Here is a 14,366-nt window from a genome sequence, read left to right as displayed (position 1 = left end):
TCACCCGAGTGGTGTTGAATGAAAGCGGAAAAAAGAATATAATAAAAATAATGTGGCCACTGGAAGTGACACTCCTCATAAGACACGGGCATTATTCCTATTTTAGACCCTATTCATATCGGGGGGGGGGGGACTCAGTGCAATTGACCATACGGGGACGTGACGCAAACATGAGTAGCATTTTCAACCTTTTTGTATATCAATGCCCCTTTTCCTAGGCCAATTTTGGTATGGATGGGTCCTTTTTTTGTTCAAAATGTTCTTTTTTGGAAAATAGCCCAATGTTGCCTCAATCTAGCCAAAGTGTTTGAAATTTTGGCAAAATTTGGGGGAAAATTTGTAAAACTAAGACATTTTTGGTATAAAATTTCTTGAAAAAATTATTATATTTATTTATGGTTCCACTTTCAAATTCTCAGCAGCATGCCCTACCAAAACCAAACTTGAGTACCCCCTGGGTTTCATATCTAGAAATCCCAAGAAGGTGTGACCCCCCTTTGATGGTGGTACCACTATATACTACTGCAGAAGCCCCTTAGTTTTAATAGTACAAAATTACAACTCTTTCCCATTTACATGTTGAAGTCAGGAAAGCTACCAATTTGTCATCACATCCTGTAATAACCCCTGTGTACTTCATCTTGTGGATGACTAAGTCTAGTAACTAGAAAACTTGCCAATCTTTATTTATACAACTTACAATTTACTAAATCACTCATTTTTTATAATAACAAATGTATTCCCAGGCCCATAAAGCAAGCATGGATTTATTACAACATTGTAGTTTAATCATTCACCTTGTTAGACATGAAAATGTGGTGACTTTTGCACACTAAGAAATGAAAGCAAAAACCAAATGGTGAAAGTTGCATTGGGAAAGTTGCATATGTCAATAGAGTCATGGGCCGGGTCACTTATTAAATGATTATTAATATGGTGCATTTTGACATCTCATCCTACCAACAAACATTGTTGGGTGTATCGATGTTGGATACAAAAAAGGAATGTTGACTCTTCTAAGATCCCCCTATATAAATTTGACCCTTTGTAGTTGTGAAGGACTGGAATACTAGCATTCCATCCAACATTACCAGCATCCCAGATCCTGAACACTTCAAAATCACATTGGGTGATTTCATCAGAGCCCAGGATCGGAACATTAGGGACTAAAAAGTCCTAATTCGCGCTCACCACAATCCTATGCGTCTTGTTCCAGAAGGAATGTTGCACAGTACTTAAAAGAAGAAAAAGAAGAAGTTGTACCCCTTATTGTATTACATGTACCTTATTCGGCTTGATATGATGTGTACAAAATTTTTTTTAAATTTTAGTTTGGTGTTTTCAATATATGCAACCAAATTTACCTGGTTGCCAAAAATAAGAACCTCACTGTGTGTGGGGTGCGGGGGTATGTGTGGGTTGTTTTTATTTTGTTTTTTGCCTTATTTTTCGTCATTCGTATGAGTTTACATGTGTGCCTGCAGTTGTATTCTGATCAAAATTGTTTTACGCATTAGCTGTATGAATAAATATGACTGAAGTGAATAACAAAATCAATTTTCTTGTCTTTGTTTTTCAGCTTTTGTTGGTTTTGAGACATCCAATAAGTATGTGGTGAAAAACACGCTGGGTCAACAAGTCTACTTTGCTGCTGAAGGTAAACAATAACAATAATAATAACAACAACAATAACAACAACAAGATATATATGCCATATGGTATAATAATGATAATAATAATGTAGATTTATAATGCTCACAAATCCACCAAAAAAAAATGATGGTGCTCAAGGTGCGATACAAGAAATTAAGTTACACTACAAAATAAATTAACTTGCATTACACTTTTACAGCTTATATCAACGACCCTCTTTTTTAGCACATTTTGTTATGTGAGACTGGAGGGGTCGATTAAATTTTCAAAATTTTGGCATCTTGCCTACTCTATAATTTGCTAGTATGGATTTTGTGTTATGGTATAAAGGAATTGGATAGCAACATTTGCAAAGTATTTTTGTGGGATCTGACAGCACATCAGATATCGAATTGCATTCTGAATTCAAGGATTGTCCTTCTGATATCAATTTTTTTTTCAATTTGTGATATAATAAAAATGTTATTTTTCAAATTATTAGAAGTTGATATTTTTTGAATATTTTTGATATTTAATAGTCCTCAAAGTAAACTTTTAAAATCTAATGATATGTATTTAAAGTGTATGTAGCTGGGATGAAAAGCTGACTAATAATTGAAAATGTTGACCTTTCATATTGAAAAATATATACATTTTTTTTCCCCAAAAGACCTAAATTGTTTTGGTGTTTTTGAAAAAAAAATCTATATCTTCAATACGAAAAAGAGTCAAAATTTTCATATGATGGACGGCTTTTCATCCCAGCTACATACACTTTAAAAGTACATATTATTAGCTTTATACAATTTACCATGAGGACTGTTACATTTCAAAAATATTAATTTTTAATCATTTGCCATAAAATGTGCATTATATCGCGAATTTCAAAAAATCAAAATTATTTGATATCATAAGGACATTCCTCATTTTCAAAATGCAATTCAACATGTCTGATGTGCTCTCAAAAACAAAAAAAAAAAATGAAAATGTCGAGCCCTTAAATAAAAGATTGAAATAAAGATTGAAAACATAGGCCTATATGTTAATTTTGTATAAAAAGTACAAAAATAAAACACAAAAATTCTAGGGAAACCATTTAGTAATATGGCACAAAAGAAGTAAATTAATTTTTCTTGTTATGACTGCACATTTGATTTTGATTTTTTTTTTGGCATTATGATGAAATAGTAGGGTAGTGGATTAAAATTATTTTCATCAGACTGTGTGGGCATGTTCCTATTTACACAACTAACAATGCAAGGACATTAATCACCCCAATTTTCTAAATCGAAGGTCTATTTGTTGTGATGAGTCTGATATGTTGAAATAGTAATAAGCTCAGTACGACCTACATGTACTTCATTTGACTAATATTTGGTGAACTTTGGAAGTTTGCTGATTGATAACTACAACAACAGAAAAATTGCAACGTACTTGGTCTGATCCAGTCATGCAGTCACATGGCATTTGTGAGGTGCATGCCATTAGGAAAAAAAAAAAAATTGTTGTGTTGCCCTCCCAAGTCTAAAATCTGGTAGTACAGCCGGCCGGATTTTTTTTTTTTTACCAACTCAACCATTTGATACCTACTATTTCACAGTAACATGAGTGAAGAGAGGCATATGCATAATATTGGCTGTATTTTCTACCCAATATTGAATATTTTATTGAAGTAAATATTAATATTAAGACCCTTCACAATTAATTCTTAGTTTACTATTTAAATATTTAAAAAAAGGCATAAGGTAACTTAATTATTAGTTATTTATTTACTTACTATTTTCTTAATTTTGAAACAAGTGGTCACAGCCCAATATCAACATACTGCATGGTACATTTTGGCACTGCAGATCATATATTGCAATTATGGTTGATTTTATACATTGATAATAATATAATATGTGTTATTTGTTTGTTTAGGATTCATGATCAAAGTAAGAAAGTAGCAAATTAATGTAACAAAAATGTCATTTAACAGAGAAAATGACAGATAAAAATCAAATAATTAAATATTTTGCATTCTCAGTTTTTGATGCGGGTGGGAAATAGGAAACTCAAAATCAATTGTGAAGGGCCTAACATCCATGTTGTTGGGATTCAATGAGTAAGTCCTACTATCCAATTAAAGTGCTGGCTTGGGGCACAATCTTTTTAGTGAACATCAGGGATCCGGGAATAGGCTTGGGGTACATGTATGATTTTAAAAAATCATTTGTTACAAAAAAATTTTTAAAAAAAATTATAAAAAAATTAAAATTTTGTGTTTTTTTTGATTTTTTTTTTTTTTTAGAAAAAAAAAAAAAAACAAAAAAAAACCCGGGCCCAGATTTTCGCGATTTTGACCCGGCCGCGGAGGGCAACACAACATATATTTTTTTTTGGCCTTATTGAAATCAGTGATCAAAACCATGAACTTGATCACAACTTTGCTGTCAGATATGTATGTGCATGAAAATTTTTAAAAACCTTTTTGGACTGATCAACTTAAATAATAATAGTATTAGCGTAATTCAAAATTTTGTGTTAACATGAAAACTAGATGGATTGAGATCCAGTCTAAAATGGTAGTCACGATATGATATTGATGTACAAACAGAAAGTTAAATTGTGGTTATATTTCCAGTGTTGCACTTCCCTAGTTATCAGGAAGTTGTGTGTGAGTAAACACTTGGCAACGTTTGTTATGGTGCGCTTCTTTCTTTTTCCTGATCAATTGAAAAATGCACTACTGTGTAACTAAGCACCTGAATAAAAGAATGATTTAAATCATGAAAATGTTGCCTGTTATACAATATACATGACATCTACCTGGGATGAAAAAAAGGAGGAAAAATTAAAGAAAACAAAAGAAGATGAATGAACTGCATGGTTACTATTGTGATATCAGTTGTGTTACGTACTTTATTTCTAAAAGAAATTGTTTTTTTTTTTGCTTTTCAAATGCTGCCTTTTAATTTGATAATTATTTAGTGTTTTTCAATTTCAGTAGGCATACATGATATGGTTTTCAAATTCTTTTGTTCTATTCGCCATTCTTTGCTAGTATGAGTATGACACTCCTATATTTCAAACTTGAAGAACTCTTATGTATAGTATTTGATATCCCAGTTGAGACAAATAGAAGAAATAACACATTTCTTCCACCGAGGTATGAACTGTTTTGTAACTCTATTGTTAAGTCCATAAATACTTGATTGTCATGGCATTATTGTGAGAAAGGATTTGCTCAATAGTCTTATTGTGGATCACAGAACATATTACATTTCACTACCTGAGAGAATTGATCAAAAATTGAATTCCCTCCTGAGGTTCTGTCAATGAGTTGACCAGATCACAAGGATGTGATTATAGCTAGGGGCAGTACATAACACAAATGGGTCAATGAGTTACATACAAATGACCTTGTGTGGTATTTTGTTCCCAGGAAGTGAGTTTTGCCAGAGGCAATTTGTGATTAAATGTTGATCCCTCACTACAAGAGTTATTACCGTCGATTTGGTTGAAAAAGGAGGAGAGACATGATCAAATCTCTCTAGGTAACAAAACGTAATGATAACAGAAAGCTTTGTAATATTTATTAAGCTAATTAAGCTACCAGAAATTTGGACTATTGTGTCATGTGTAATGACAATTTAATTACTACCATGGAAAAAGTCTATGTTGAGATTGTATAGTTCTTACTGTGTGAATTACTATTTATTTTGAACAGAAATATATACTAAATTTCATGCAGAAATTAAGTCTTTTATTTCTTCCTACAGATACTAACTGCTGCACTCGTAACTGTTGCGGCAACAAGCGTTGTTTTGACATGAAGATCTTGGACAACAAAAAAAAAAAAGAAGTGATTCATTTGATTCGTGATCTCAGATGTAGCACTTGTTGGTGTCCATGGTGAGTCAGTTCTTATCTCTCATCAAATCAGTTGGGTAGTAATATCAAATAACAGGTACTGTTTAGCAGGGAATTTTCGCAGGGTTTAATTTCAGCCCTTTTCATGGTCGAACAGGCAGCACCAAATTTTTAACCCTGTGAAAATATTTATTACACATGACATAGTACTAAATGTGAATATACATGTATTTGGAAATGTGAAATAAAAACCCACTAAACTGTCCAGAATTGATAAAATCGCGAAAAATTAACGCAGCAAAAATATCCCACTATACAGTACTTGGGTAGCACTTTAGTATACTTCATTGAGAAAGATAGTGCAATCTAAACGAGATTCTCATTGTTGTCAGTGCAGATAAGTTGGCCTAGTTACCAGGCTACCGCAATTCTGTCACCACAGTGATCAGACTTAGGAATTCATTCAGATGAATTTGAAATGTTCAGGGTCCGGGTTCAGGGTGATCAAAAGAATCTAATCTATACATTTTGTACCATTTTTCACCCTGATGTGGCAGTGATGTCAGTGTGCCCAGCTTCATATCTCTAGCATGCGCTCAAAGCGATTGAAGACGCTGCATGCACAAGCACAACAGCTACCTCAATGTGTTAACGTCATTGCCACATCAAGGTGAAAAATGGTATAGTTTGTTATAATTTTGATATTTTCTCAAGAGGTCTGACAGTTTTTTGTCAACAAAACAGCATAATAACACTAATAGAATGTGTGACCAAGCCCCTGACAGACCATGGCTGGTTATCGTCTGCACAATATGAAGTGTAAATAAAAAGAAAGCACCAGGAATCAGAAATGTGACTCCTGTATGAGCGCCGCCAATCCCAACAGGGTGATAACAGCGCATCCATTATAATGAAAGACAAAGATAAAAAAGACTAGTTTGCGTCTGGCGTCACTGTCAATCAAATTCTCTACGATCCTTGATTGGCTAATAGCAGCGTATAAGGAAGGTCGATTCATCTGGCTGGTGCCGATCGGAGAAAAGGAATAGCAGTGAATGGCGAGGATGGCGAAAATTACGTACTTTTACGAGGCGAAAAGCAGCTTTTCTAGGCATTGTGGACATGGTGCCTTCGGTTAAGAAAGTTTCATACTATAAAGACCTAACTTTTGAGATGGTTTGCATGTCGAAAGGTGCAAAATTAACAATAAGGCGCCCGGTTATAAATCCGCGTTCAGCAAGTCATCATCACGAAACTTGTAAACAAACCGTGCTCGGAGTTTGATTGACAGATGACGTCAGACGCAAACTAGTCTTTTTATCTTTGTCTTTCATTAGGGCCCATATTGAAATTCCCTTGCACAGGAAGGTGTGCGCCATCATGCAGCTTTCCTGTGCTAGCCTTCTTTTGTTAAAATCCTGGGCAGGGTGTATCACTGATGCATATAATCCATCCGTTTTATGACCGAGCTTTCCTGAGGCGCGCGCTTAGCGAGGGGAATCCTGCCTTCTTTCTGTGTGAAAACGTGGTAGGGTATTTCAATATGAGCCCTTATAGCACCCCACACACACGATCAGCAGAGCATACAGTATGTGTTCCAGTGCGATGTGCGTGACAGGATACGCTATGTCAGTGTAATGCCAGCTTGCATAGCTGTACTACTGCGGAAGCCCGCTGTCATTTCCTCCCTGGTGTGATTTCAGTGTCCTTCCAGATCATCTGTAGCATGCCACGGGAGAGTGACCTGGGCATTGAGTTACAATGGACCAATACTGTTTATTTACATGTACCGTATTCATTCCATTAACCACCCAGGGTGCTTCACAAAGTCATTTTGGGTGGGCGCTTATTTTTTACATTGTTTAAGCCTACTATACATAAAAAAGGCCCAAAATATTAATCCATCATCATCAATGTCATATGTTTCATTCAGACCATGATTCAGATTTGGATGGGCAGTTTTATAAACTAATATCACAGTTTGCTTGTTGTAATTGGTGGGCGCTTCTAGGGGCATGGGCGGTTAATGGAATGAATACGGTACAGGACTAAGGTTGCCAGGCTTTCATTGACAAAAACAACATTTTTCCTACATTCACACTTGACTTGACATGTTGTGTACATACCTACACAGTGTTGTGTACATACCTACACAGTGTTTTCCACTTTAGACATATGCTTTGTACAATTGCTTGCAAATTCATAGCCCCATGTGTTAATCAGATTGCTGAAGCAACCTTTAAAAAGTCAAGGCACATTGTGTAAAAATCCATACTCCCCCTGTGGAAGATTTTTGAAATATCTTCCACAGGGGGAAGAATATCAAATGGAATTAACACATTAGGCAGCTCTATTTGAATTTCATACACCTTCCACAGAGGGAGGATGAGTTTCAAATGGAGCTGCCTGATGTATTCATTCCACTTGCAATTCAAAGTCCCTCTGCTGAAGATATTTCAAAAATCTTCCACAGGGGGAGTATGGATTTTAAATGGAATAGCCCTATGTATAGAACACTCACAACCTTTGTGTTGTTTGGCTTTACATGTATGTGCATTTCGCATCCCAAATTTCTTGATCTGAACATTCCATTTGTGACACGTCTGACCTCACCTTTTTAAAGCAAAACATTTACTTTTAACAAAATCCTGCAGTTGTATTCAGTGATACATAAATATGTGTAATGCTCAAAACATTAAACTTTTGCAGTGACTAATAATTGCACTATTTTACAACTATAAAATACACTAATAGATTCCTGCCAACCCCAGGTGCACTGCTGCCCAGTTATTTTATGGCTACTCTAGAATACCAGTGCAGTACCAATCCAATACCAGTACATGTATGTGTGATCCTGATGTGGTATGGAACGCAGTACCATTAAGATATCTTACTGCACATTGTATTACAAATGTATTTCTAACACTTCAGTTTGGTTACTACAGGTTTTTGCACAGACCTTTCACACTGCTGCCGACCGATTGGGTAAAAAGAACTAGGTCAAGCCTATATCATGCGATGCTACGCAGATTGATCGGCAAATGAGGTGCTGATGTGATGATGACGTGATTCACTTAGCCAATCAGAACCCGGCTTCACACGCCATGGAGGAAGTACTAATAACTTTGGTTTCAAAGCAAATAATACCACAAATGTTATCAAATTTGCTAACAGGGCCTGCAAACTACATACCGTATTGTTTGTAATAAACGCCCTGGGGGCGTTGCATTTTTCCAAAAGGGGGGCGTTTATTGGAAGCGAATTGTCAGTGAAAAAAGCTTAAAATTCAGGTTCAATTTCCCGATGGTGCTCCTATTAAAAGGAGGGATTTACGACTATACATGATGGCGGCGCCCACGGGAAATGATTTTTTTGTGGGAAATACAAGAAAATTACACATGTAAGTGCATGAAATTAGTGAAATTCTACCATAATTAGGCAATGAAATGCATAGGAGTTGAGTCATAATAGGTTTTGTTCATTCAATTTAGCGATCGTGACTGACATGACTGATGCAAGTTTTAAGCTTACCTACACGATATGGCATGGAAATGTTTGCATTTTTGTCAATTTTTCACAGACATTTTGGAGGGGGGCGTTTATTAGAGGGGGAGCGTTTATTACAAACAATACGGTAGTGTATCACAGCATTATTAAAAACACCAACGGTTTAGTAACTTGGGGTTTCAAAAGATTTTATGCAGTATGCCATGGACGCTAGGTATTATTTTTATCCTGTGTGAAACAACAGATGGCATTCTAAGTGTAAACATGTGACATCAATCACATAGGGTAAAAGTGGGGCATGGTGGCGCAGCCGCAGCGTTACAGGCTCTGCAATCGAAGGATTGCGAGTTCGAGCCCCGGCGGCGCCATCATGTTGTGCATTTGGCACGGTGCTTTACCTCACTTGCCTCTCTCTACTCGGGGGTAAAATGGGGAGCTGTTATGAATATTGTTCATTGAGCACCGCCCAAAGGTATGAGCATGCCTTGGGCATTGTATGGCGGCGTACCATATTCTTACGACAGCGGAATAAATATAAAGTATACTTTCAAACATGTGAAAGGCACTGTATAAATGACAGCATAGGTCAACTCATCTATACTGGAGTCTGAAATCTCAGTCTCCCCAAGAATTCAAAAGTTTTCAGATGTTTACTAACTTGATATTTCTAGATTTTACTAAATGTGTGCCTTCCTTAAAACTGAAATTTTTTTCATTTCATGTTTATTTGCAACAGTTTCATGCAGAAGATGGAAGTTCAAGCCCCTATCGGCACAACTATTGGCTACGTTTGTCAGACTTGGAGTCCATGCTACCCAAAATTTGCCATCAAGGATGCTAAGGAGAATGTGATTCTGAGGATTGAAGGTCCTCTGTGTACATGTAATTGCTGTGGCGATGTGGAGTTTGACGTGAGTGTAGCCTAGAGGGAGTTTGGAAAACTTTTCTTAAAGAAATTAGCAAACTTGGCTTGCCAGCAAGCATAATTTCAGCTGATATGTAATGTATGAATTTGTAAGGCACCATCTATTTATGGCCAAAATGTACTAAACAGAAATAAAAACTTTAAAATGCTACAAAATAATTATGCAAGCTTACGGTTACATACATGTAGAAGAGATAACAGTTAACATATACCCCGCAAAAATCACAATATTAGGTGCTGTAGTGTTGTCAAAATCTGAGATTTTAAATAAGGCGTAGGAACCGACATTTAATCATTACAATGACAATATTAGTTGATGTTCATAACACGGTATGTACATGGCGCACGGGGCGGTCATCATACACATATCAAACGACCGTTCCAGGCATGCATTGGTGCTTTGGTGCTGCTAGTAAATTCCAATTTACTTTGGTGCTGCTAGTAAATTCCAATTTTCTTTGCTTTACCTCAGTTATTCAGCTCGAAAATTAAAAGGGGACATATTTGACAATAAAAGCTAACATTTTATGGAAAAGAAATACAAATCTGTAAAAAGTGTTATAATGTGGCATTAATGGTAGGCCTCAATGTAAGATAAAAAACAGAATACGAAGAAATCTAACCACCCACCTCTAAAGTGCAATTTTGAAGCAGATGGACATGATTAATTCCTTCTTATAGGTCATGTCTGAAGATGGTAGTGCCAAGGTGGGCAAGATCTCTAAGCAGTGGACAGGTCTGATCAAGGAGCACTTCACCGATGCGGATAATTTCGGCATCAACTTCCCAATGGATTTGGATGTCAATGTCAAGGCAACACTGATGGGTGCCTGTTTCCTGATCGTAAGTATTGCCAGATTGGTTTGTTTTGTCTTACTGAACGGAAATTGGAAACCATCAGAGAAATTGGTATTGAAGAAGAGAAGCAAAGAAAATTTGGTTGTAGCAGGATTCGAACCAATGACATGTGGTTCAAATCGAGCTTCAGCCACATTGTCTATGTTTTCTTTGTAGTTGTGATCATTACTTGATCAATTCTTTGTTTTTAGTTATTTGTATTCAGTAGAAAGATGCTCTTTTTTTCAGGATTGTCATCTTTTGTCTCAGATACATGTTATTTTGTAAATATGTACAATGGTACATATTTTGTTATTCTTTAATTGTAATTTGATTCCTGGTGACTGTGAACTAACCGTTACCTTGTTCTTGCTTAACATGTGGCTAACCCAGCATTAACTTGACTTAACCAACGCTAATTCTTGCTAACTCTGTTTAACCTCTCCTTTACCCTTGTTTAACCAGAATTTGTTTCCCCTTACTCACACAACCAAGTTTAACTCACTTGTTAAGAGTGCAGTGAACGCCAATAATTGGGTTTGCAGTAAAGCACATGGTACTAAACTTAATTATTAATGTATCGGTGTTTTAATTATGAAGTAAAGTATGTCAGTTGTAAGCTGGAAAGTATTCAAAGGTTGGAAATATTTCACACAGACCTGATCATAAGCCTACAAGGACATTAATAACCTTTATTTGATGGTGGGTGTGGATGTGGATGATTTTGTTGTGATATTGTTCCACTGGGCTTGAAATGGGCTATTCCATTTAAAATCCACGCTACCCCTGTGGAAGATTTAGCTGAAGTCTTCCACAGAGGGACTATAAGTTTCAAATAGAATAGACAATTGGGTAACTTCCATTTAAAATATTCACTCCAGTTGAAGAAGATATCAGGTAAAACCATAATACAGGAGGAGTATGGGTTTCAACATGGTTAACTCTGACCAATTACATTTGAAAAACATACTCACCCTGTGAAAGATATTTTCAAAATCTTCCACGGGGGAGTTTGGATTGCAACTGGAATAGCCCAATGCACATGCTTGCACAGACTGAATAAATGGACCTTAGGCTACATATAACATGTACAACTGCATACACATTTGCACCACCTCAAACGAGGATGTTATAACCATGTATAGTGTGCTAATCATCACTTCTGAGTACAAAAAATATATTTTGAGATCATTGGAAATCATAATCCAACGTGCTGCTAATCTCAGCATGTTAGAGATAAGGCGACAAAAAAATCCTGTTTTACAGGCGGACAGACTTTTGAAGTAGGGTCGGTCGGTCTGGAAAGCTAAAATGACCCTAAAATATCAGCAAAAGCTTGACAATGTTTTTTTAATCTGATCATTTTTTGTAACATATTTTGAAATATTTTTCAGTCAAAATCACTACAAAAAAAAAAAAAACTGATTTTACATGAAGTAAAAAAAGAAAATTAAAAAGTAAATAAATCAATTTCTCAAAACGCAATATCTGGGTCGGTCGGGCTTGTAAAACTTTTTTTTGTCCCCTAATATAAGGTTTATATCATATAAAAGCCTTGTAAGTAGACCTTAGGCTTGATTCTGTAGTTTAACCTGTTGTGTAGACCATGAGGTCCACTATGCTAATCCTTGAAGTATGAAAGTATCTCAATGATTGGGACAATTGAGGGAACAAAATCCAGGTTTGCTGCAAACCACACTTGCAAAACAATTTATAGAACTGTCTCAAGTGTTTGAAATTGGGAAATATCTGCCACAGGGGGAGTATGAATTTCAAATGCAATGGGCACGTTAGGCAGTTCCATTTGAATTTCATACGCCCTCTGAGAAAGATTCAACCTGAACCTTCCGGGGAGAATCAGAGTTTCAAATGGAGCTGTTAATGTATACTCCCTCTGTGGAAGATATTTCCAAAATCTTCCACAGGGGTAGTGTGGATTTTAAATGGAATAGCGCATTACACTCTTGTATTTCATACCATTCATTGATCAAACTGAAGCGCATTTATCGCACAAAGGATTTTTTCATCGCTGAAATTGTAACAATTTTGCTTTAATGTTTATTGTGGCGAAAAAATTTGTGCGTGATGTGGAAGATTATTTCCAACCTTTGTTATGTAGGTGTTTTGTAAATTAATATAGCTACAAGTGTGGTGAAGGTTTTTTGAATAACCAGTATAACAAAGCTTTGCAAATATAAATAGGTGACACACAATAGTACTACACATATCATTTGAAAGATGCTTCCAGAGAATATTTGTCACATGGTGGAGAGGGTGGGTGGTGGTAGGGGGGGCAAGACTTCTCACAGGGGTACAGCTTCCCCCCTTTGCCCCCCTTGGCTATGCCACTGCAGTGGTCTCATGGAAGTGTTGCATATTTGCTATTGGTTTTGAGATGGGCAGATAAAATGATATCCATGAAGTATATCATTTTTTGGAAGGAGAATATGTGACTGTGATCATGGGATGACATCCTAAGCGTAAAAGTACTTCAGTTTGAATTTAGCATCTATGCAGCTGACATTCTGGCAAGTTCTTAATGGTCAAAGTAGTTGTACATTTTACCATGGTCTATGGTCATGAGCAGTATTATATACTACAGGTACAGAGTATTCCAGTCCTGCACATTAGGCTACCATGCCCAGTCTAGAGTACCTATCCACTAGAAAGTTCCACTGTGTATGCTGCACAAGATAGCATTACTGGAATACCTGATAGTACTTGCTTGCTCACATTGTATATCTGCTCTATTCAAAGAAACCAACCTTTCATAATATTATGTCAGGAGAGAAAAGAAAGACTGGTGGTATGTGATTGATGACTCGATTGAATAAGACTCTATTATCACAAAAGCTGTGCTAGAAAGAAATACATTTTTGAAAATGTAATCATGACAAAAGTAAGCAGACATTTGATGAATACATGATTGATGGACAGCATTTCTTATATGAGAGTAAAAGAAGTTCACCAACACTACCACAGACAAACTACAAACAGCATAACACGATAATGAGGGCCAATCGTTCCATGAATTGTGACAGCCGAAACTACTATACACATACTGCATATTTTTACGGTCATTTGCGTAAACGTGAAGACATGCAACTCTCTTGCGTATACGTGAAGGTACGCAAAACACTGGCATGATTGTTAGACACGCACAATCAAACGATCAGCCTCATGAATATGCGAGAATTCGCAGCATACAAAGCATGGGAATTTGACTGTTTGTAGTTTGTATGTGGTAGTCTGATGTTGGCACCGCAAAGAATGGGAGTTGGGTGTGTCAAACATGGTAGAGGGAGGAAATGAATAATTATTGGAAATAATTAAGTGCTTACTATATATTCAATCAAATGTGTGTATGAAAATAACTAACACCGATAGAAAATAGCTAGATTGCTGTGAAGTTCGTTTGAGGAGAATGCTTACGGAAAAATCAACAGCATGCACTTGTCGCTTTGCCCTTCACGCACACTGCCAAATAAGCCAAATCGGCATTAGAAGTTTGCAATGCATTGTGGGACAGTTTTTGCATTTTTAGGACACTTTGCCCTCTGACCTATCGGGAAAATTCAGAAAAATTGGTTTTTGTGCGTACAAAATATAATTT

The 14,366-nt window shown here is 36.2% G+C and overlaps 1 protein-coding gene across 5 annotated transcripts in view; it reads left to right on the top strand.

The window, feature by feature from the left end:
- Positions 1–14,366, top strand: part of LOC140155372 (phospholipid scramblase 1-like) — a 59,686-nt gene that overhangs the window by 13,552 nt on the left and 31,768 nt on the right. For all 5 annotated transcript variants that reach the window (XM_072178190.1, XM_072178194.1, XM_072178192.1 and 2 more), the window contains 4 exons: positions 1,580–1,657; positions 5,394–5,526; positions 9,728–9,902; positions 10,598–10,759. In XM_072178190.1, the coding sequence (XP_072034291.1) occupies positions 1,580–1,657; positions 5,394–5,526; positions 9,728–9,902; positions 10,598–10,759 (548 nt within the window). The remainder of the gene's footprint in view (positions 1–1,579; positions 1,658–5,393; positions 5,527–9,727; positions 9,903–10,597; positions 10,760–14,366) is intronic.

The sequence above is a fragment of the Amphiura filiformis genome, chromosome 6, assembly GCF_039555335.1.
Source record: "Amphiura filiformis chromosome 6, Afil_fr2py, whole genome shotgun sequence".
Lineage (NCBI taxonomy): Eukaryota > Metazoa > Echinodermata > Ophiuroidea > Amphilepidida > Amphiuridae > Amphiura > Amphiura filiformis.
Note: the sequence above shows the minus strand (reverse complement) of the source record. Positions and strands in the feature narration are given on the sequence as shown.